The sequence below is a fragment of the Monodon monoceros genome, unplaced genomic scaffold (assembly GCF_005190385.1).
Source record: "Monodon monoceros isolate NGI ecotype Baffin Bay Population unplaced genomic scaffold, NGI_Narwhal_1 Super_Scaffold_9, whole genome shotgun sequence".
Taxonomy (NCBI): Eukaryota; Metazoa; Chordata; class Mammalia; order Artiodactyla; family Monodontidae; genus Monodon; species Monodon monoceros.
Window position 1 is genome coordinate 45,755,005 of NW_021703786.1, and position 23,468 is coordinate 45,778,472.

Below are 23,468 nucleotides of genomic sequence, written 5' to 3' on the forward strand. Positions count from 1 at the left end.
TGAGCTCTGACGGAGAGAGCACCTTACCTGTCCAGGACTCGGTTTCCCTGCCCCTACTCCCTTGGCTTTCTTTCACTTTTATTTTTTCTGAATGAATTCATTTATTTAATTCTTAGCAGGGTGGGAGGCATATATATTTTTTTTAATTTTATTTTTTGTAGGGGGCAGGGCGCACCCCGATCGCTATGTGGAACCTCCCCGACCAGGGATCGAACCCATGACCCTTGCATTGGAAGCACTAAGGCTTAACCACTGGACCACCAGGGAAGTCGGGGAGGGATATGTTTTTAACCTCTGTATTCTGGCTAGTTACGGTGACAATAATGATCGGAAGAATTTATTGAGCACCCATTAAGGTACTTTACATGATCTCGTCCATCCTCACAAAAACCCTGTTTTACAGATGTGGAAGCTGAGGCTCATTGCCATGCTCTCGTTCCTTAGTTTTGTAACTCAAACACTTAGCAGCTTTGTACTGTTTTTTGGCACATTTTTTTAAACTCTCATACTATATACATATACGATTGTGATAGGGACAGAGTAAAGGGACAAATTAGGTAATTAAATAGTTAATCCCACTAGGGGATTGCAAGTAAAGAAAAAAGTATGGGAGACCCCTGTAAGTTAATGATCACTCAAGAAAACAGGTTTGCTTAACCACAAAACCAAGCAGGCCTGCTTAGCAACAAACCATGCAACAGAAGCATGAGACATACCCCCCAAAAATAAAACCCTGGTGGCATGAGACCCACATCCTGCCCAGTGAGCTCAGTAAGTTAATGACCCCTAGGACATGCTCTCTGCACACATAAAAAACAATAATTTATGGAAAGATGACATATCAAAGTAAAAGACCCTCATTGTACTGAGACCTGAAATAATTTTTCCATAGTGCCATGACAGTCATGGCTTGACCATGTAGGGACAAGAAAAGTGACTTCCAGATTCATCAGTTTGTCCCTGATCCTTCTCCTGACTTGGGTCCTATATCTCCCGCTGCCCCGTGAACAAGTGTAGCTTATTCAAAATCACTGGATCTGAGACAGCTCCCAATCCTCCATACTTACCCCACTCTTTGACAGACCCTGTGGCCCTCTCATTTGATCCTGCATGCTGCCACCAGATTAAGCTACTAACCTGACATTTAAATCACACCAACGAGGGTGCTGGTGGATCCAGTTCAACTTACAGTCTGATCACTGTAGCCTAAACTCAACTCTCCCTCCTATGAACTAGCAGAGGTAAATCCCAGGATATAGGGCACACTTTCATGGACTTGGTAAACTAGAGCTAATCAATGAATTTGGTAAAGTAGCAGGATACAAAATAAATGCACAGAAATCTCTTGCATTCATATACACTAATGATGAAAAATCTGAAAGAGAAATTAAGAAAACACTCCCATTTACCACTGCAACAAAAAGAATAAAATACCTAGGAATAAACCTACGTAGGGGGCTTCCCTGGTGGCGCGGTGGTTAAGAATCCGCCTGCCAATGCAGGAGCCCTGGTCCGGGAGGATCCCACATGCTGCGGAGCAACTAGGCCCGTGTGCCACAACTGCTTAGCCTGCGCTGTAGAGCCCATGAGCCACAACTACTGAGCCCACGCGCCACAACTACTAAAGCCCGTGCCCGTGCTCCGCAACAAGAGAGGCCACCGCAATAAGAAGCCTGTGCACCGCAACGAAGAGCAGCCCCCGCTAGCTGCAACTAGAGGAAGCCCGCGGGCAGCAACGAAGACCCAACGCAGCCAAAAATAAATAAATAAATAAATCTATTTAAAAACAACAACAACAACAAAAAACCTACCTAGGGAGACAAAAGACCTGTATGCAGAAAACTATAAGACAGTGATGAAAGAAATTAAAGATGATACAAACAGATGGAGAGATATACCATGTTCTTGGATTGGAAGAATCAATATTGTGAAAATGACTATACTACTCAAAGCAATCTACAGATTCAATGCAATCCCTATCAAATTACCAATGACATTTTTTACAGAACTAGAACAAAAAAATCTTAAAATTTGTATGGAGACACAAAAGACCCTGAATAGCCAAAGCAGTCTTGAGGGAAAAACCAGAGCTGGAGGAAACAGACTCCCTGACTTCAGACTATACTACAAAGCTACAGTAATCAAGAAAATATGGTAGTGGCACAAAAACAGAAATATAGATCAATGGAACAGCATAGAAAGCCCAGAGATAAACCCACCCACCTATGGTCAACTAATCTATGACAAAGGAGGCAAGGATATACAATGGAGAAAAGACAGTCTCTTCAATAAGTGGTGCTGGGAAAACTGGACAGCTACATGTAAAAGAATGAAATTAGAACACTCCCTAACACCATACACAAAAATAAACTCAAAATGGATTAGAGACCTAAATGTAAGAGTGGACACTATAAAACTCTTAGAGGAAAACATAGAAAGAACACTCTTTGACATAAATCACAGCAAGATCTTTTTTGATCCACCTCCTAGAGTAATGGAAATAAAAACAAAAGTAAACAAATGGGACCTAATGAAACTTAAAGGCCTTTACAAAGCAAAGGAAACTACAAACAAGACGAAAAGACAACCCTCAGAATGGGAGAAAATATTTGCAAACGAATCAATGGACAAAGGATTAATCTCCAAAATATATAAACAGTTCATGCAGCTCAATATTAAAAAAACAAACAACCCCATCCAAAAATGGACAGAAGACCTAAACAGACATTTCTCCAAAGAAGACATACGGATGGCCAAGAAGCACATGAAAAGCTGCTCAGCATCACTAATTATTAGAGAACTGCAAATCGAAACTACAATGAGGTATCACCTCACACCAGTTAGAATGGACATCATCAGAAAATCTACAAACAACAAATGCTGGAGAGGGTGTGGAGAAAAGGGAACCCTCTTTCACTGTTGGTGGGAATGTTAATTGATACAGCCACTATGGAGAACAGTATGAAGGTTCCTTAAAAAACTAAAAATAGAATTACCATATGACCCAGCAATCCCACTACTGGGCATATACCCAGAGAAAACCATAATTCAAAAAGACACATGCACCCCAATGTTCACTGCAGCACTATTTACAATAGCCAGGACATGGAAGCAACCTAAATGCCCATCGACAGACAAATGGATAAAGAAGATGTGGTACATATATACAATGGAATACTACTCAGCCATAAAAAGGAACGAAATTGAGTCATTTGTAGAAACGTGGATGGATCTAGAGACTGTCATACAGAGTGAAGTAAGTCAGAAAGAGGAAAACAAATATCGTATATTAAAGCATATATATGGAACCTAGAAAAATGGTACAGATGAACTGGTTTGCAGGGCAGAAATTGAGACACGATGTGGAGAACAAACGTATGGACACCAAGAGGGGAAAGTGGCGGGGGCGGGTGGTGGTGGTGGTGTGATGAATTGGGAGATTGGGATTGACATATATACACTAATATGTATAAAATGGATAACGAATAAGAACCTGCTGTTTTAAAAAATAAATAAAATAAAATTCAAACAAAACAAAACAAAACGGTGGCGGGGGGGTCTTCCAGAGTTGAGAAATATTGAATGCAAAAGGAATGATTAGGTTTGGGATTTTGACTAGGCTCTGACTGGTGTTCTAATTAGGGAGCCAGTGTGGCTGGAGGGGAGTAGGAGAGAGGTTTCAGCTTCTCTGGGGGAATCTCTCATTGCTGTTGTTTTGGTGAAAAGGGAAGGAACACGTCTCTGATGTAATAATGGGAAATAACTGCAAACAAAGATTTGCCTTATAAATAACTTAGCACCACAGTGCATAACTAGTTCATGCAATAAGGAATAGAGAGCTTGCATTGAATGAAGTTGAATTAGGGGATACCATAACTTGTAGAATTAAAGTCTTTATTCTCCCGTTATGACTAGAGCATTCTTATTGTCTAAAGTGTTTATACTTACTATATTATAGTCAATGTTTATTCTATCTTGCTCCAAAAACAATTTGAAGCTCCTATAAGTGTACAATGGCGTTAAATGCCTCTCTTTTACTTTATGTCTTTAATTTCCCCTCCTTCCCTCCAGCCTCACTGACTTCTTGCATTTCTTTCCACCGCTGGGCCTTTGTGTTTGTTGTTTCACCTGTCCATTCTTTCTCTTTGATCCCCATCATATGAATCCTTCATCTCTTTCAATTCTTTAATATAAAGTCACCTTTTCAGTAAGGCCTTCTTTATATAAAAGGGACACACCACACCGCCCCCTGCATTCCATAGCACCTATTACTAACAGACTACACATTTTACTTTTTTTTTTTTTTTTTACTGTCAGTCTCCATGTTCTAGAATGTAACCTCCATGGGAGCAGGGATTTTTATCTGCTTTGTTCACTGCTGTATCCCCAAAGCCTAGAACAGTGCCTGACACATTGTTGCATGAATTCTGTGCACTCCACTGCCTATTAAGACATGGATTGGTTGGTTGACTAAATTAGGGAGAGCAGAGGCTTTTATTAGTAGATCCACAAAAATTTATCAAGTTCTTATTTAACAACAAGCACTGTCCTAGGCACCAAATACAAAGAAGAATAGAATAAAGCTTCTAGGTACTCACAGTCAAGTGGGGAAAATAGTTAAACAATTACAGCAATGAGTTAAGGCCATAAAGCAAGTATGAATGATGTGCTGCATTAAGGAGGAAACACCTCTCTGCTTGGCAGAATCAGGGAGATGAAAGATGCATAGGAATTACCAGCTAGAATGGCTGTGTTTGAGCTCCTGAGCTCCGCCACCCCACGGATACCAGACAGGATATCACTGGGGAAGGGCTTGGGGGTGCCAGAGTCGGGGTGCCAGAGTCGGAGACAGAGGTGGCAGGGGAGCAGAGAGGTCCTGACGCTGAATGGGGAGAAGTCGGAAGTGGAGCCAGGGGGAGCGCCCGCCGATGACGTCACGGACCAGCCTTTCTTCGAGCCTCGGCGCGCTTTCCAGGGGGTGGAGTCGCCAGAGCATCATGGCTGCCTGTCGGGCTGAGGCTCCTGGATCCGTGAGTGCTGTTCTGTGACCCTCGTCCCTTTTTTCTTGCCTGTCCCGTATTTTCTTTTTGCTCCTGTAAGCTCCACCTTGCCTCTTTGCCTCCCTGACTTAGCTGGCCGCCCCCAGGCGAGGGGGGACGGTGAGGCTCTTCGTCCCGCCCCTCTCACTGGTTCTGCGATTACATTTATTCCACTATGACTGTGGCGCCGGCTGTGAACCATAAATACACCTCTGTCCACTCTTTAGGCTTCAAGCCCAATGGGAAGCCAGGAGCAGACGAACGGCTAACTGTGGGGGTGTGGATTCCTGGGGGAGACCTCTGACGCAGCTGTATGGGAAAGGGGTAACCGATAATCTGGAAAAGCTTCTGAGACCCGAAGTACGTGCAGGAGTTAGCAAGGAAAAAAAAAAAAAAGCGCTAAAAGAGGTTTCAAGACGGAGGCAAAAAACATGTTCAAAGGCAAGAGACAGAGCAGGTGTCTTTGAAAAACTCAAAAAGTTCAGCTGGGTGGTGGTGGAGAGGTCAAAGGTGACAGCCTCGTAAGTCTTGGTAGGCAGTGATTTCAACCGGAGGATAATTGGGAGTTATTGAAGGGTTTTAAGCAAAAGAGTGGATAAGTTTTGTTTTCGTTTCCTGAGGTAGCAGAGTAGAGAGTGGACTGCGGTGGTCTCCAACCTTTTTGGCACCTGGGACCGGTTTCGTGGAAGACAGTTTCTTTTTTGGCGGGGATGGTTTCGGGATGATTCAAGCACATTGATTTATTATGGTCTCTATGCAGTCAAACCTCTCTGCTAATGATAATGTGTTTTTGCAGCTGCTACCCAGCGCTAGCGTCACACTGCCTCAGCTCCACCTCAGATCATCAGGCGTTAGATTCTCATAAGGAGTGCACAGCCTAGATCTCTCACATGCGCAGGTCACAGTAGGGTTCTTGCTTCTATGAGAATCTAATGCCGTCGCTGCTCTGAAAGGAGGCGGAGCTCAGCCGATAATGCGAGCAATGGGGAGTGGCTGTAAATACAGATGAAGCTTCGCTTGCTCACCACCCGCTGCTCACCTCCTCCTATGCTGCCTGGTTCCTAACAGGCCACCGACCGGTACCGGTCCATGGCCCGGGAGTTGGGGACCCCTGGACTAGAGAGTGTCAGTTAGAACGCTGTGGTTTAAATGTAGTAAGAGATGGTAGTGACCCCGACCATGGCAGCGATGTTGAGGTTCCAGAGGTGAAAACAGAGTAAAAAGATACTGAGGAGATAGAATCTAAATTAAGTAAGCTCCCCAGATTAATACTGATATAGGCCGAAGTTTGAGAACACTGTACACTTTCTTCTCGACCTCATCCACTGACTGCATGGCTTTAATAGCCAGTGATAGATGCTGATTTTTCCTAAATCTCTGCTTTGGCTGTGATCTCTCTCCTGAGCTCTAGTTATATCCATCTGGCCAACCTACAGGCACCACATATGCCCAACACTGAGCTTTTCAGAAAATCCACCCCTCTTCCAATGTTCACTAACTTGGCAAATAGCTCCCTCAACCGAATAGTTCTGCCATGACATGTGGATGTCCTCTTTCACTTCTTCCTTTCCCTACACAAGACCCAAGTTCCAAACACACTCTGGAGCTAACTCCCCCCACCCCACCCACTCCTGGCGTCTGAGTCAATAGACGGGATCACCTAAATATCAGTTGCATTTTAAACAGAACTTTGGTGATTCTGAGGCATCAGCACCACTTTGAGAAGCCGTAGTATTTGGTGTGCCAATGGACAGGTCCTCAGGAATAGGAGCTAAAAGAGAAGATCAAGAGAGAAAGGCAAAAAATGGGAGTCTGATGTTGGTGGGCAGTTCTGAGTGATAACCTGGTCCAATTTTGACAACACTGACCATGAACAAGAGTGTTTGACTGAGATGGGGTGAAGGTGAAAGTCAATGATAGGGCCATCCACAAGGACACTGAAGTCATCTAGAACTTAAACACTGGTTTTTCAAGCTGTTTTCAAGCTGCTAAAGGTTAACTGGATGTGGAGGAGTGACTGGAGGAGCAGGGATAGAGCTATAATGGTTTTGAATTATCACTGGGGATCAAGAAGGGTAAAGGTCATTAAGTATTGTTGAACTCTGTCGGAATTTTAAAATAAATCTGCTTAGCACTAGGAGTAGGCTAAACTGGCCCCCTCCCCTAGAGTTATCTATATATAAAGGCTACTATGTCCCCAGAATCTGGTACATATACAGAGATCGTTCCTGTCCTCCTTAGGAAGCCCACATCTTAGCTACAAAGACAGAACAGGAAACAATTCCAGTGGGATTGTATCTCATATATATTTAGCTTATAGGCACTCAAATGTATACACTCCACTAAAAAAAGAGGGGATGCTTAAAAATTATACCCTGCTTATGTCCTTTTTTGCGGTACGCGGGCCTCTCACTGCTGTGGCCTCTCCCGTTGCGGAGCACAGGCTCCGGACGCGCAGGCTTGGTGGCCATGGCTCACGGGCCCAGCCGCTCCGCGGCATGTGGGATCCTCCCGGACCGGGGTATGAACCCATGTCCCCTGCATCGACAGGCAGACTCCCAACCACTGCGCCACCAAGGAAGCCCCTCTGCTTATGTCCTTTTATGGAATGTCTATTATTAGGCACATTTCCATTTCCATATTACTGTACAGTGTTATGTACTATTCCTTTTGAGCAATTTAAAGGATTTTTTTTGAGGGTGACCTTAGACCAGTCTTGTTTTTCAACTTGCTGGCTTTAGAATCAGACCCCATAGAAGGTGGGCTGCCACTGTATCTGGTGGTCATTGCTCCACGTGCAAGGTACTGTGGGAGCTCCAAGGAGGGAGCAGCATTCTGCCGGGGATGCTCAAAGAAGAGTTCACAAGGAATATTTATTCTAATTGAGCACTTTAAGGATCGGTACAGGTTTGTTAAAGAAAGAGGCAAGACCAAAGCTGGATGGCCAGTATTCTAAGTTGATTGGCTAAACTAAGACTTCTAAGGTTTCTTCAAGCTCTAAACTGCTTTACTTTACATCTTCTTTTTTTTCCCGGTTGACTTTTTTTTTTTTTTTTGGCTGTGTTGGGTTTTTGTTGTTGCACGCAGGCTTTCTCTAGTCGCGGCAAGCGGGGGCTACTCTTCGTTGCAGTGCGGGGGCTTCTCTTATTGCAGAGCATAGGCTCTAGGCACCCGGGCTTCAGTCGTTGTGGTGTGCGGGCTCAGTAGTTGTAGCACACAGGCTTAGTTGCTTGGCGGCATGTGGGATCTTCCGGGACCAGGGATCGAACCCATGTCACCTGCATCTGTAGGTGGATTCTTAACCACCGTGCCACCAGGGAAGTCCTCCCTCTTGATTTTTAAAAAAAATCTATTCCTTTATTATTCCCCAGTTTCCTTGGTGGGCAAGATGGTCAGGAAGGTGTTTGAACTTGCTTCACTTTCCTCAGGAGCAAGCCTGGCTTGAGGCTGCCCAGGCCTTCATCGAAGAGACCCTGTGTCCACCTGGCAAGGAGCCTGGTGTCCAGTTGACTCAGTTGGTAATTGACTGTGTGAAGACTGTCTGGTTGCCCCAGGGAAGGAACCAGGGTTTAACACTGCCCCTCAGCTACAGGTAAGGAGAAGTGGGATCCCCAGGAAAGTTAAATTTAGGATTGAAAAGCAAGGACTTATCATTTGAGTTGACTAAGGGGAAACTTAAGGGGAGGAAAAGGTGGTCTAAAGAAAACACCTTCTGCCAGTCTTTCTCATTCTCCATCAAGGTGCTTTCCTTTTCTTGTAGTTCTCCTTAATTGGCTCAAGTCAAGTTTAGAGACAAGGAGAGGGGCGTGAGAAGATAGAAAGAAAATACGGAAAAAGAACCCTCAAAGTGGGGAGAGAGGCTGATACTATTTCGTTTTGTGCATTAGGAGACTAAGATACAGACTGTGACTTCAGCAAGTGTAGATCGTTGATTTTGAAAGACCTGAGTTTGAGGTCTTCTGAAGGTGCTTTTTTGTTTTTGTCCTTTTTAACACTGTACTACCATTCCTAAACCGTTCTAGGCAATGTTAATAAAGTACTACAGGAAAAGGGTTCCATGGCCAAATAAGTTTGAGAGACATTGCATAAGATAAACTTCTCTAGGAGAATCATGAGGCTCATTGACATGTTAAAGGCTCCGAAAAGTTCTGCAAAAAGAAACCTGCTTACCTCCTCATAGAAGTAACTAGTATCTGGAGTATGAGGGTATATCATTCTTGTGAATATCTTTATAGTTTTTTCTATCCATGCATCTATCCCTAAGCAATATTCAGTAGTTTTACATACCTTTAGACTTTGTATAAGCGGTACCATACCTTGTGTATCATCCGCGGTTTGCTTTTTTGTGCTTAACATTATACTTGTGAGATTTATTCACATTGATAGCTCTAGGTCATTTATTTTAACTGCCGTAAGGTATTCTGTTACGTGAATAAACGTATCACAGTTTTTTCCTTTTTTAAAAAAGGCAGAAATCTGTTCAGCTTTGTTTATTTTGTTATTTCCCAAAAATAACTGAAAATCCAAAAAGAATAATTGAAAAGTGGTAAGTCAGCAATTTTTAGAAAACTTGCAACCTGTTTAAGTTTCTTGTTATTCTTCAGGATAAATGTAGACTAGATAGCACAATATGTAGAAGATGGTGGATGAGGATAGAGTAAAATTTATTTGACAGGTATAAATATTCATTCATTTTTCCATTTCCCTTCACTGAGTGCCTGCTGTGTGCCAGGTACTGTGGTGGCCTTGAAAGTTGGAGGGCAGTGGCCCATGCAAAAGGTCTGCGGTTATCACCTTCAGTTTCCTGACCCAAACCCTGAAGAATCTGAGAAAAGTGACCCCTATCCTTACTGTTTTCTGTCCTGAAGATGCCTAGGGTAAAGGCACGGTTCCCTCCGGTTGTTTTTCCTAGGCTTTTACAGAAGTAGGGAAAGACAAAAAGACTTTTGAGTGAGACATACCTGGCTTTGCCACCTACACCACTGTGTACCTGAACCTCTGTAAATTTCCTCATTGGTGTGTTTCCAGGGGTTTTTGGTGAAGATTCAATGCAGTATTGAGCATGAATGGACCCAGTACAGTATGTGTATAGCAGGCGTGCAACGATTTTAGTTTCTGACTTTGCCTTTTATCTGCTCTGAAGTCATTGGGGAGGAATGAGGCAGATGTGGAAGGGGAGTGGGCCATCTAGAGCAGCATTTCTAATCTTTAGCACTCACATGTGGCTTATGTTCATGAGTGCAACAAGGAGGATAAATTGTCATGTTTTGTAACCTTATCCTGTTTCTTTTCCGCTGAAAAAACCATGGGAGTGGAAATGAGTGGAAAAACCGTGGGAATGTAATAATGGTATTACAAAAATGTGAATCTATCACAACTTTGATAATTTAACTTGTATCACATTCTCTGTGATATACCTCACAATTGGTAGTGACTCAGCAGTGTTGCGGCACTTTGCTTAAGAATGGTTGATCTCAAACATCTCTTGAGATTTGGGAGCTTGTGATATCAACTCCCACCTCAGCCTCAGCTTCCCAGCCAGTCTCTAGTACTGTGATACTCCAGACTAGGAAGGAAACCTGGCCGGGGCCAGTGAGGTTGAGCCATTAGGCAGATGCCTTAGTGCCCCCACTGAAGTTCTCTGCGGAGCTGAGAGCTGAGATGCTGTCAGGGGAGCAGTTTGTGTTGTCTCTAAAATGTTCTCCCCACCTGCTCATCTCCTCAGGCTGCTCTTACATTCCCACTCCATTTCTCTGGGTCCTCTCTGTGGCACTGTCTTGTTCAAGATATGATTCAGCACAGACTTTCTTCCTGCCTTCCCTAGGTACTACCCAGTGTTTGGACCCAGACCCCATCCTCATTTTCTTAGGCCCTCACTCCCAGTTTTTTCAATCAATCAAACTTCCTTAGTCCAGGTTCCCCATTGATCTTTCCTTGGGATCTTGGGGGATTTGTTGGGGTTGAGGATAAAATTCCTAGGCTTGAACATAGCTTTACGAAACCTCTGTTCCCTTCACTCTGCAGCTTTGTCTCAGTAAAGGACCTCAGGACCCACCAACGTCTCCCATGCTGCAGCCACTTGTCCTGGAGCAGTACTGCGTACCAGGCTTGGGCCAAAGAGGCCGGACCACGTGGCGTCCCCCTGCCCCGGGAACGGCTTTTACTTTTAGGGACACTAACAGACCTATCAGGGGACTTGGAACAAGAGTGCAGGAATGGAAGCCTCTATATAAGAGATAACACTGGTACCCTGGGCTGTGAGGTGAGTAGGAAGGGGGCAGTCAGATCCCTCAGATACTAATAAGAATGGTGTCTAGGGAGCAAGACAATTAAGTCTCTGAGGGAACAAAGATGGAAGGGGGTGGACTGGATGCCAGGGTCCTGATTAATCCTTGCCCTTGGTCTTTTCTAGCTCATAGATCTGGACCTTTCTTGGTTGGGCCATCTCTTTCTGTTTCCCAGCTGGAGTTACCTCCCTCCTGCAATGAAGTCCTCAGGAGAAGGGCACTTGGAGCTCTGGGGTGCCCCTGTGCCAGTGTTTCCCTTGACCATCAGTCCTGGCCCCCTCACCCCCATCCCTGTTCTCTACCCAGAGATGGCTTCCCACCTGCTCAGGCACAGGTAATTCTTCCGTGTAGCGGAGAAGGCAGCACTGTAAAACTGGGACGATGATGGTGGGTCAGTGGAAGGAGGGAAAGAAAGGCATTGAGAGTAATATAGATGGAATGTTCCCAATCAGGGGAACAGTGGGGCCTCTCAGAAAGTTAAGAGCCAGATTCTTCCAGGGAAGTGTGCCTTATCTAAGGGCAGGTAGAGTTTGAAGGAGGTTTTTAGAACAATGGCTTTGGGCTATGGAAATTTTACATCACTACTAGGTAATAGTGGAAAGGAAGGCATTTGTAGGGGAAAAAAAAAAGAGAGAAATAAAAATGACTTCTGTCTCTACTTTTTTTAGAAGCAAGCACAGAAATGTGCAGCCAAACCTTGCTGGGGAGCTGGTTCGATTGAGTGCTCTGGTGAAAAGTCGAAAGAAAGCCTACTTCATCCTGTCTCTTGGTGGATCATCCTCAGTTGGCAGCCATGTGTCTGTCATCGTGCAGGTGAGGATTAGGGTCAATTCAGGGGTGTGGAGGTATGGGAGTGGGGTACGAGCTCCTAATAGGAAAGATAACATCATAGGAGGAACCAGGTGGGAAAGGAGGACAGCTGGGGAGAGTTATTTCTGGAACAGTGCTGTTGAGGGAACAGTGTGAGTGATGCCTTCCCTACATACAGGAGGTGGGGAGTAGACTTCCCTGCTGTGCAGCTCATTCGAGGAGACAACTTTCGTATCATGTGTCCCATTTTGAAAACCTGCCAGAATCACTTGTTTTTCCCCTGCATTAGAAGAATGAGCAAGGAGAGTATTTATCTTAACACCATAAAACATGAAATACATGTACTTTTAGTAAAACTTGGTACTTATTGTTGAGTCTTTTTACATCAACTGGTACGATTTTATTTTTTTTATTATTATTTTTAAAATATTTATTTATTTGGTTGTGCCGGGTCTTAGTTGCAGCAGGGTGGGCTCTTTAGTTGCGGCTTGCCAGCTCCTTAGTTGTAGCACATGGGCTCCTTAGTTGTGGCATGCAAACTCTTAGTTGCGGCATGCACGTCGGATCTAGTTCCCTGACCAGGGATCGAACCTGGGCTCCCTACATTGGGAGTGCGGAGTCTTATCCACTGCGCCACCAGGGAAGTCCCTGGTATGATTTTAAAGTCATTCATTTTTATACTGATTATTGTTATATGATTTATACAATTATCTGAATAACGTTTCAGAAGCATTCAGAACAATTAAAGGATGAATGGGCTCTTTAACATGCATATCGAAAAAGGAAACTATGAAATTTACTAGCACTCTAAGAATTCTTACCTGTATCTGTGTGTGTCATGAGCTGGAGTAACAGTAATTAGAGTATAAAGAAACTGAAAACGCTTACAAACCACCCAAATTTCTAATCTTGTTTTTTCCTCTTGGGTTAAAGAGGAGCTTATGTATATTGTTTACATTAGAATGTTTTAAGTCTCCTAGAGCATTCAAAAATTCTGGGCATGGTAGGATTGGCTCATTCGAGGGGGAAAGCTCTGAAATGCACTTGAATTTCTGCAGGGCAACTAAAGTAGGCCAAGCCCTTTGGGTAGTTTATAATCTTACTGTAGATTCTATATCATATTGATTTGTAAAGCAAGCAGAGAATAATACAGAACACTGTGTAAGTTCCAAGGTGTGTGGTATAGTTGTAACTGCTATAGCAGGTTAGCTAGAGTTTATTATGTGGAGAGAAGCCTAAGGAGGGAGAGTTTAGACTCGATCTGGTTCTTGAAGGTGGCTAGGATTTGAATCCCTAGAAGAGAGGGAGGGCTGTCTGGGACTGGAGTATCACCTGTACCAAGATTGGCCCTTTATTGAGTATATGCTGTATGCTAGGAGCTTTGGTCATTTCAGAGGCACAAAATTGAGTAAGTTGATGGCTCTTGTCCTCTGGAAGCTCTCAGCCAGATAAGTGAGTCAGTGATTACTGTTCAGGGTCATAAGTGCTGGGGTAGAGACATGCACATGCACAAGGCACTGTGAGGGTGCAGAGGTGGGCTTTGGAATAAGTCTGGGTGGTCAGGGGAGGAGTGATCTTGGTTTGTTTACAGGCTGCTGAAGAGACACATTGGTGAAATACTGTCACTCTAGATGATCCCAGTGAATCACCTCCATGATAGAGGAGTGAGGTCATGTCTAGAAAGACTGAACTCTGAAGAGAGGAGTAAAGGTTCAGGGTAAACTGCTGTACCAGGCAGTTGAGGATAAGAGATCGCTAAGCAGTGACGGAGGCGCAGCTGGAGAGGGTTAGCGTCAGTGTTTTGCCCTGGGGTGGTGTGGGTCTGTCTTCCTCAGCAGGGTTTTTGTCTTAGAAGAAGAGTTGAGGAAAGAGGGCTGTGATGCTGTAAACTCAAGGGTGAAGTGTGGGTAAAAAGGGCAGGATTCAGGGGATAGGTATTCAGATCCTGGCATTCGGACAGAGGAAGGGAAGGACCTCAACGTCTGAATAAAGGAGAAGTGGCTGCAATATTGGGAGGTCCTAGTAGGAGGTTAGAGGAAGTCTGGTGAGCCCAGGGGGAGCAGGGGAGAGCAGAAGCAATAGTATTCAGTCATTCATTCGTGTGTTCAGTCAAACCATCATTAGCTACTTGTTTTGCATAAGCAGTAAGCTTAAGTGAAATCTTAGCAATACCTTATGATGAGTTGTGACGTCCAAGGTCTGACTGGTGGTACTCAGCTGGTTTTAGAGAGAAATGGGGGCCTGTGAAGCCGAGCATAGGGGACTGTGAAGTTCCGGTATCCAGAGTCATCAGTGTGTTTTGAAGCCCCTGAGAATGGCAGCCGTGCTCTGGGAGGGACATGCCCTAGAAGATTGTTATATTTATTAACGGTCTCATCTATGTAACTTTTTTCCTTTTGCTTAAATTTCTTCAACAGCCACCTTGCTCCATTCCATAGGAGACCCTCTGCCGTTCATTTTTATTTTCCTACTTGGATGTCTCTCCCTTTCCGAAAGACTGAAAGTCTTCAGCATGTTATTTCTGGGTTTTTTTCTTCATCTTGGCCCTTCCATCCTGTCTCTTGCAACTACCAAGGCCACTCCTCCTCCGTCCCGGCCAGGGTTTTCACGGCCTTGCTCATTCTGGGTTCTGAACATTTCTGTGTTGTTGCCTGTGCTTGAGTCCCGCTTCTCTCTCCTCTCTACGTCAGCAAAGCAGAGATGGCCTTCAGGACCTTGGCAAGTTCAGCTTCTTTCACTTGGCCTTCCTGATCATTCCAGCCCATCCCGACCTCTTTCTTTCTCTGAAACCTTACCGGATGTGTATTGTTTTTGCCACTTGATCATACATGGCTCCATGTTATTACTTGGGTTTGTGTCTGTGTTTCCCCGTGGTTTGAAATATGTTGGAGATGAGAGAAGTCTATGATATGTCCCTTAACATCTATCCCAATACTGGATACTTACGTACCGTGTGCATACTGATTAAATAAATGAACGTTGTTTGTATGGCTGGTTTGTATGTTGGAGTGGGATGGGGAAAGGGCAGAATTTTCTGAAAGGAATATTTATGTATTTTGGAGAAAGTTGTAGGGCTGGTTTGTGCCTTGGGGGAGGGATTAGGAAATATTTGCCATTTCCGTGAGAGGGGAGAGAGCCTGAGAGTTCTGTGGCTTAAGATGTAATTGGGGAACAGGGAAGATGAAGAGGCAAGAAAAGGCTCTCGAGGAGTAGGCCTTTGAGGGTCACATTGTGATGGGAAGGGACCCTGGCAGAGGGGCAGCATCATGGGAAGCCTCTCACGTACCGTGTTGCCTGCTTCCGCACAAGCCAGATCCCTGCCCAGCTGGTGTGGCACCGAGCCCTTTGGCCTCATAAGGCCTATGTGCTGACGGAGCTGCGAGCGTCCAAGCTTCCTGGTCACCGTTACCGGATTTGGATGACCAGTCCCTCCTCCCGGCTTTTGCCACTGAAACCAGAATGTGTGCGAGAGCTGGAACTGGAGCTGGAAGGAGCCCCCTTGGAGACCAACCCCCAGCCACTCCCCATACTCAGCAATCCTCAAGACAATAAGGGTCCAGGTCCAGATGGTCTCGTCCGGGACTCCAGGCTCTTATCATACACGGTGAGCATAAGTGAGAGATCCTTGAGCCCGAAGGGCAGGAAACGTGGTGGTCTCCACAGAGGATGGGAACACGGATCACCTGGCCCTTTGGCTTCTTTGCAGGGAACGGTCACTGGCACGCTGAATCAGCCTGCGGGCCTCTACGAGCTGGACGGGCAGCTGGGGCTCTGCCTTGCCTACCAGCAGTTCCATGGCCTCAGGCGGGTAGTGCGACCAGGAGTCCGTCTGGAGGTATGTGAGGGGCCAGGGCTGGTGACAGAAGGAGACCCTTTCAGTAGCTTGTCTTACCTTTACGGGCTGGTCCTTCTTTGCAGCAGGTCGACGCCTCTACAGCAAGACTATAAAAATAATAAATGTGTGTTGGGGCGCGGGGGTGCTTTTGTTAAGAATGATTTGGACGAGAGCTCAGGTCAGAAGGGAGTAGAGAGTGGGGCTCTGGGAGGAGCAGTTAGGTCCAGAGCCTCTCCTTTCCAGAAGGGCCTTCCAACTGGAGCTGAAGCGCAGGTGAGCAGCCAGGGCCCCACTGGCCAGGAGCCCCCGGGCCCACAGAAAGGCTGAGTGAGGCTCCTGGGAGATGAAGCCTTACCGCAGGGGAGCACCTTGTGATGGAAGGCGAGGCATAAGGGGCTGGAGGGAAACGACCTGTAAAGGAGAAATTATATTTCTCCTGGGACCCAGGCAGTGGAAAACTGCATTTAACTCTGCCTGGGATCACTGAGTTGCTTTTTCCCTTCTGCCTCCCCAGCTCCAGGATGTTCACCTCCTGCAGTCAATGGGTGGGGGGACAAGAAGGCCCATGTTAGCCCCCTGCCTCCGTGGCGCCGTTCTACTTCAGGGCTTCTCTCGTCTGATGCCTGAGACTCAGTCTTCCCACCGAGCCCCCGGGGCCTCCCTGTATGAGCAGCTGGTGTGGGAACATCAGTTAGGACTTCCCCTCTACCTGTGGGCCTCCAAGGCCCTGGAGGAGCTGGCCTGCAAGTGAGGAGGACGAGGGTCTGGGCTGGGGAGGCGGTGGGAGTGGGACACTTCCTCTGTCAGCGAAGCCAGATTCTGGGAGAGACAGGGTCTTTGGGGGAAGTGACTCCACTTCTTTCCGTGGCCAAGGCTGTGTCCCCATGTGCTGAGACACCACCAGTTCCTGCAGCATTCCTCGCCTGGGAACCCCAGCCTGGGACTACAAATCCTGGCCCCTACCTTGGAGGTTCTCGTTCCACCTGGCTGCCCCGGTCGGAATACACACAGCGAGATCCTTGAAGAGCCGCATCAGTGTCCGCTGCAGAAGGTCTGAGGATGTGGGCATGGAGTTGGCAGAGCTGACGCCCTGGGGCACAGCCCGGGCACAGGGGGAACATAATCTGATGTCTCCTCTCTGACAGTACGCTCGACTGCAGACCCCCTGCTCTTTCCCTACACTGGCCGCCCTGAAAGAGGAAGGGAAGTGCAGGGCCTGGGCCTCCTTTGACCCTAAGACCCTTCTGCCCCTCCCAGAGGCTTCTCACCTGCCCAGTTGCCAACTCAATCAGCGCCTGGCCTGGTCCTGGCTCTGTCTGCTGCCCTCTGCCTTCCACCCGGCCCCGGTAAGTGCGTTTCCAGCGGGGCTCAGGGGACTTCCTCTTTTTGCCATTTTCACTACGACTACCGTAGTCCTTTCTTGTCATTTTGACTACACTAGCCTTCTAACTAGAATACCCCACCTCTTCTTGGCCCCCTCTAATCCGTTCTCTTGCAGCAACTAGAAAGGGGTGGGGTACAATTGAACATCGATTATAAAACTCTCTTAATTTAACTGCTTCTTTTGTTTCTACCAGTGTGTATAAAATCAAACCCAAACTCCTTATTATGTCTTGGGAGGTCCTCCATGGTCTCCTAGCTCCAACCTCGATTTGTATACTTCCTCTCTGGCTACTAAATGTGTGAATGCAGGTGCATTTTTTCCACATCTGTCTACCTCACTTCATTATAAATTCTTTGAGGTCACAAACCATGTTTTTGTGGTTCACTTTGTAGCTCTAACAGTTAACACAGTGCCTGGCACATGGTAGATGCTCAGTATATCTGTTTAATAAGACTTGATGCCTCGGCCTTCATCTCCTTGTAGGTTCTGCTTGGGATTCTGGTGGCTTCATCTCGTAAAGGTTGTCTGCGACTTCAGGACCAAAGCGGTTCCCTCCCCTGCCTACTCCTGACCAAGCCCTCGCAGCCCCTCACTGACCCCGGGCTCATAGGTTTGGAGTTCAGAGGTGGAGAGAGATGGTGGTGGGGTAGAGGTTCTCTGAACTGGGGGCTTGGCAGAAAGCACTGCTGGGATTTACTAGAGATGCTGGAGTGGCTTCCGTTGATCAACCAGTCTGGCGGGAGGTGTAGGAGGCTGGTATTGGCAGGTGGTGTAAAGGAGCAAGGGGTTCCCGGCCAGAACTACAATTCCCAACATTCACTTCTCCCTCCCTAGGCACACCAGGATGACAACTTCCATTTCTTACCTTCTTAGTGTGGAAGAGTAATGGGGCTTATTTGGGCTTATTGAGGTTTGTAGGCAGGGAAACCCTGGAGAGGAAAGCTTTTCAGATCTCGGAACAGGCGTTTTAGGGATTTATGAGAAAGTAGAATCAAGGCCTCTCAGCCTAGGTGGCCAGGGGTGGGATTGGCCATGCAGATGGAATGGTTTCTCCCTTGGAGGTATGACTCCTCCAAGATGGGGCTCAGGCCTAGGCCTTCACGTTGTGTTAGGGGAGCAGCTCTGGCCTGAGTCAGGCAGTGAGACCTGCAGGGCGGTCGGCTCTACTGCCCATCCCACAATCCTCTCCTCTTGCCAAAATAGAAAACTTTCTTCCTCCAGGCTGCCTGGTGCGGGCAGAGAGGTTCCAGTTGGTCATAGAAAGGAATGTCAGAAGCAGCTTCCCTTCCTGGAAGGAGCTGAGCATGACAGGCTTCATGCAGAAGAAGCAGGCCAGGTTGGTCCTTAGGGTGGTGGCTGTCCTCTGAGACCCTGAGGGGAAGGGGAAGGGGAAGGGCCCGGTGCAGGTGGTAGAACTCTGGGGCCCACAACATCCAGTACCTGCATCGCTAAGAAACCTATTCCTTGTCTCTCCCGACAGAGTCTATGTCCAGATTTTTCTGGCTGATGCCCTGATCCTGTCTGTGCCCAGACCCGTCCTTCACTCGGCCACCTCCTCAAGGCCTCCTCAGACAGAGCCCTCCCTGCCAGAGGGTCCCCACATAGGACAGAGCCGGCTGTTCTTGCTGTCCCACAAGGAGGCACTGATGAAGAGGAACTTCTGTGTCCCCCCAGGAGCCAGTTCAGAGGTGCCCAAGCCCACCCTCAGCTTCCTCGTGTTAGGGAGCTGGCTTGGGGGCACCCAGAGGAAGGAGGGAACTGGATGGGGCCCACCCGAGCCCAGGGAAGGTGAAAACTCGGATCAGAAGGTAAACTGGGGCCTGGGACCTGGGACCTGACGTCCTGTGCCCCAGCTCCTGTCTGAGGGACCCTGCTCTCCCCCTCAGGTTCTCCTCATCTTCCTCAGCTCCTCAGTCCGCTGGTTTGAGTTCTTGCACCCAGGGCAAGTGTACCGACTCGTGGTCCCTGGCCCTCCCGTGAGTGCCCTAGTTCACCATGCCCTTCCCCAGAAAGCATTTTTTGGCTTGGGGTCTGGAGAGGAACTTCTAGGTCTCCTAGAAGAAGAGTGGATTTAGATCAAATAGAAGGCCTGTCTGTGTCTGGATCACTTCCTTCACTAGGCTCCAGAGAGGCAACAAAACTGGGTCGTAGTATGTTAGGAACCTGTCTCTGGACCAGGACACACTCAGAGACAATCATCTCCCCATTTCCTGGCAGACACCAATGTTGTTCAAGGAGGGTGGTTCATCCTGCGTATCACTGCGTCCTCCGGAGCTGGCTGGCTGTGCGTCCTGCCTCACTGTCCAGGATGAGTGGACCCTGGAACTTGTGAGCTCCCAGGACATCCCAGAGGTGCTGGGTATCAGCAGGGCACTGCCTGAATCCTCGCTGACTGACCTGCTCAGTGGCAAGTAAATGTCCAGCAGCTTCTCCAGCTAGTTTGGCTGCTCTCTCTTCCTCTGCCGTCGTTGGGTGGGATGAACAGCCCGTTCTCTGCTACAGTGTGTGTTTCTTGCACGTGATTTAGCTCCTAGAGGAATGATGTCACTCTAAGATGCAAGTTGTGTTCCACACTTGATTTTCCCCCAGTATGTTACTGTTCTGAAACGACTGAGCAGGCTTTCTCACAGTTCAGGAAAAGCTTCAGCAATAAAAGGAAATATAAGAAACAAAAAAAACAAGGAAAAGCTGACAAGCTTTAGGGAAGAACCTTCCTTTGGTGCAAGAAGTGGCTAACTTATGGCTTCAGGAACAGCTGTACTTTCCTCGTGTAGGCTTTTTCGGGGTAGCTGCAGTGCAGTTGAAGAAGCTGCAGAGATACTTCCCCCCTGTGTAAACAAACAAACACCCTACTGGATTACATGTGTAATTTTTACAAAGCTGATCCCTATCACAAGTGAAAGTTTTCAAGGACCTGTGATTTGAAGGGAGTGGGCATGGGCCCCAGCATACAAAGCTGTGAATAGTGGACTGACTGAGATTCTAGGTGTAAATGCAAGTGGAGATTCACCTCTGCTGGGGCGTTTCTTGGTGAGGCCTCTGAGTGCAAGGCTGTGTGGGTTTTGAGTGATCTGCACAACCCTGCTTTTCCCATGAACCCTGTTACTTTTAGCATGCGGTTTGAGACAGTGCAAGGCTTTCCAGGGCCTCATAGATAATGTTCCGGCAGACACTGTAACTCCTTTCTGTCCTTGGGTCTGACTCCAGTCTCTGCTTTCTTAGGCCTCCATTCTCACTGTATTTCTCTGACCTTCCAGTTTCACAGATTCCTTGGTGTCTTTCTCAGCTGAGATTTTGTCACATCTCTGGATAAAGCCTGGTAATGACATCTCTTTTGGGGAAAGGTATGAAATAGAGTGATGGGACCTTGTGATCCTGAGAGAGACCACTGACCCCTCGCCTCTCCTTCTGTAGGGAGCTCTGGGGCCACGAGACGGTGTGTGAAGCTCACCGTAGCCCTGGAGACGGCCGACTGCGAATTCCCCCCTCACTTGGACATATATATTGAAGACCCACACTTGCCTCCCCCACGGGGACTTCTTCCAGGAGCCCGAGTCTACTTTAACCAGCTAGAGAAAAAGGTTTCCAGGTGAAGATCTGTGTTGATGTCCTTGCCTCCCCTTCCCACTGATGTGGTTCTCTTGAACGCTCGCCCCTACGTGTGTGGCAATGACACCTTCTCTTTGGTATTACGTTTGCTGTGTTTCTCTGGCGTTTATGCCCTCTGCCCCCGCGAGATGTTCCAGACCCGTCCTTCCCTTATTCTTCCCTCTGCTCCAGTAGAGCCGGGGTTAGGGCATGTCCCTCGGGGGAGTGGCCTGGCCTGTGTTGCAGTCCCAGCTCCTACCTCACATTGACTTCTTTCTCCTCATCACTCTTCCTCCTCCCCCTGCAGATCCCACAATGTTTACTGTTGTTTCCGGTCATCTACCTGTGTGCAGGTCCTGAGTTTTCCCCCAGATACCACAATCAGGTCAGTGGCCCAGGCCCCGGTCCCTAAACTTCACAGCCTCACATCTGCATACCATACTTGTTCCAGGGTCTGGAATTTTTGCCATAACTACAGTCTTCTCCACTCCTAGCAAAATATGTTGAGTTGCAAGGATTTCCTCTGCTTCAAATAAAAGATGTCCAGTACCTATCATTTTACCCAGAAAGATTTAGCGTTCTAGGATTTTCAAGGCTTTTCAGTCCAAAATACAAATCTTTCTTGGCTAACGTCTTGGTTTTTCAAGACTGAGAAATAACTGATGACAATCAGAGATCAAGAATCAAAATGGGGGGACTTCCCTGGTGGTCCATTGGGTAAGACCCTGCGTTCCCAATGCAGGGGGCTCAGGTTTGATTCCTGGTCTGATCCCTGGTTGGGAAACTAGATCCCGCATGCTTCAACTAAAGATCCCACGTGCCGCAACTATGAGCCCGCGTGCCGCAACTAAAGATCCCGTGTGCTGTAACGAAGACCCGGCGCAGCAAAAACTAAAAAAAAAAAAAAAGAGTCAAAATGGGGGCCATGGGGCTTCCAGGAGAGCACAGAAGCCACTACTGTCCCCATCCATATGCCTGCTGAGTCCTTCCAGACACACCCTGCTTTTAGAACCCTGTTGGCTGTTTTCTTGATCCCTTTCTCTCTTTAGTGCCCCCCTGCCCCACATCTACCTAGCCGAACTTCTACAAGGTGAGAAGGCCCCATTCCGGGCCACTGCCTCTTGCCACGTCGTTTCGGTCTTCAGCCTTCAGCTCCTCTGGGTGTGTGCTCATTGTACCAGCATCTGCCCGCAGGTATGAGAGGGAACAGGCCGAGCTGGGTGCAGGGTGCCAGAGGGATGTGATGGGATCCAGGGGATTTTCCCAACCACTTTCTTCATTCCAGGGAAGGTGTACTCGTCAGAGCCCTGCTTGCCCCACTCAGACATCTATAAGCCAGGCCAGCATCAGGTGAGAGCAGAGCACAAGGTGGGTGCCCGTCCCACCACTTACATGACTTTGTGTCTGCTGTTCCAGTGTTAGCACAATTTCTGGCTTGTGGGAATTGCTTAATAAATATTTTCAAATCAACGAATGAGAGTAAAGTGAGCTAACGACTGGAAAAGGTGGAGAGGGAGTCGTGTTGGGTCCAGGTGACTGGCCACCTGGGTTCGCTGTGGGAGTTGCTATTTCCTACTCCCCATCCCCCACCCCCGCCCCCAGGCTCCTGGTGGAGGATGGGACTGCCGAGGCTGTGGTGACCTGTAGAAATCATCAAGTGGCAGCAGCACTAGGACTGTGTCCGAGTGAGTGGACCTCCCTCCTCGAGCTCGTTCGAGGGCCAGGGACAGTGGCCTTGCAATTCACGGGGCCTGGAGCCCAACCTGAGGTGGGTGAGATGTGGCTGGGAGGCGGGGGCTCAGATACCCAAATTCCTGGGGGCTTGGTAGAGGGCGTTTAGAAACTTGAGTTCTGTTGAAACCCGAGTTTCCCTTTCTAGTCCTCAGCCAAGACTGATGAGCCCTTGACCCTCTTCCTCTGGACACTGTGTACCAGTTTCTCTGTCCTCCGCCCTATTGTGCTTTCTTTTGAGCTTGAGAAGAAACCCTCCAAGATCATCCCGTTAGGTAAGGGTGGAAGGGCAGGGGTGTAGATAGATGGGTCCCAAGAGGAAGAGGGAGGAGGGATTGATAGGGGATTTCAGGAGTCGGGGAGGAGCATGGTGGGCGAGGACTAAAAACCACATTCATAGGATACGTGTTTTCCTCTCTTCCCATCTCAGAACCTCCTCGACTACAGCGATTCCAGTGTGGGGAGTTCCCTTTCCTGACTCGTGTGAATCCCAGGATCCGACTGTCATGCCTCTCTATCCAGGAGCCTGAGCACCCCAGTGCCCTGGGGGCCTTAGTTTCCTCCTGCTAACCCGAACTGTAGTGGCCTGAAAGTTCTTCCTGCCCTGCTGGAGACCTTGAGGACTGGGCTTCAGCTCTTCCCCCTTGTCATGGCTCTTACCTTCTCTGTGATTGAGCCAGGACCCCAGATCCCTGGATTCACAAAATGCTACCCTACTGTTATTTCTCCTATTCTAATGACAGCCTGCCTTGAGGAGATTGTGGAAACAGGCAGATCATGGTGCTGTTGCTGTT

General features: G+C 47.6%; 1 protein-coding gene across 3 annotated transcripts in view; it reads left to right on the forward strand.

The window, feature by feature from the left end:
- Nucleotides 1–4,977: 4,977 nt before the first annotated feature.
- The window catches only part of CTC1 (CST telomere replication complex component 1), an 18,636-nt gene continuing 145 nt past the window's right edge, over nucleotides 4,978–23,468 (forward strand). The window contains exons 1-23 of one of the 3 annotated variants that reach the window (XM_029212956.1): nucleotides 4,978–5,030; nucleotides 8,468–8,631; nucleotides 11,064–11,301; nucleotides 11,452–11,660; nucleotides 11,995–12,139; nucleotides 15,450–15,740; nucleotides 15,843–15,971; nucleotides 16,486–16,718; nucleotides 16,845–17,022; nucleotides 17,117–17,317; nucleotides 17,839–17,965; nucleotides 18,577–18,691; nucleotides 18,836–19,163; nucleotides 19,242–19,331; nucleotides 19,573–19,766; nucleotides 20,613–20,674; nucleotides 20,770–20,944; nucleotides 21,251–21,328; nucleotides 21,993–22,137; nucleotides 22,229–22,293; nucleotides 22,546–22,711; nucleotides 22,823–22,949; nucleotides 23,105–23,468. The exon at nucleotides 23,105–23,468 is cut by the window's right edge and continues 145 nt beyond it. In XM_029212956.1, the coding sequence (XP_029068789.1) occupies nucleotides 4,998–5,030; nucleotides 8,468–8,631; nucleotides 11,064–11,301; nucleotides 11,452–11,660; nucleotides 11,995–12,139; nucleotides 15,450–15,740; nucleotides 15,843–15,971; nucleotides 16,486–16,718; nucleotides 16,845–17,022; nucleotides 17,117–17,317; nucleotides 17,839–17,965; nucleotides 18,577–18,691; nucleotides 18,836–19,163; nucleotides 19,242–19,331; nucleotides 19,573–19,766; nucleotides 20,613–20,674; nucleotides 20,770–20,944; nucleotides 21,251–21,328; nucleotides 21,993–22,137; nucleotides 22,229–22,293; nucleotides 22,546–22,711; nucleotides 22,823–22,949; nucleotides 23,105–23,244 (3,633 nt within the window). In that variant the 5' untranslated portion in view covers nucleotides 4,978–4,997 and the 3' untranslated portion in view covers nucleotides 23,245–23,468. Of the gene's footprint in view, nucleotides 5,031–8,465; nucleotides 8,632–11,063; nucleotides 11,302–11,451; nucleotides 11,661–11,994; nucleotides 12,140–15,445; nucleotides 15,741–15,842; nucleotides 15,972–16,485; nucleotides 16,719–16,844; nucleotides 17,023–17,116; nucleotides 17,318–17,838; nucleotides 17,966–18,576; nucleotides 18,692–18,835; nucleotides 19,164–19,241; nucleotides 19,332–19,572; nucleotides 19,767–20,612; nucleotides 20,675–20,769; nucleotides 20,945–21,250; nucleotides 21,329–21,992; nucleotides 22,138–22,228; nucleotides 22,294–22,545; nucleotides 22,712–22,822; nucleotides 22,950–23,104 lie in introns of those variants that run through there. The other 2 variants (XM_029212959.1, XM_029212958.1) reach the window with 2 other exon arrangements.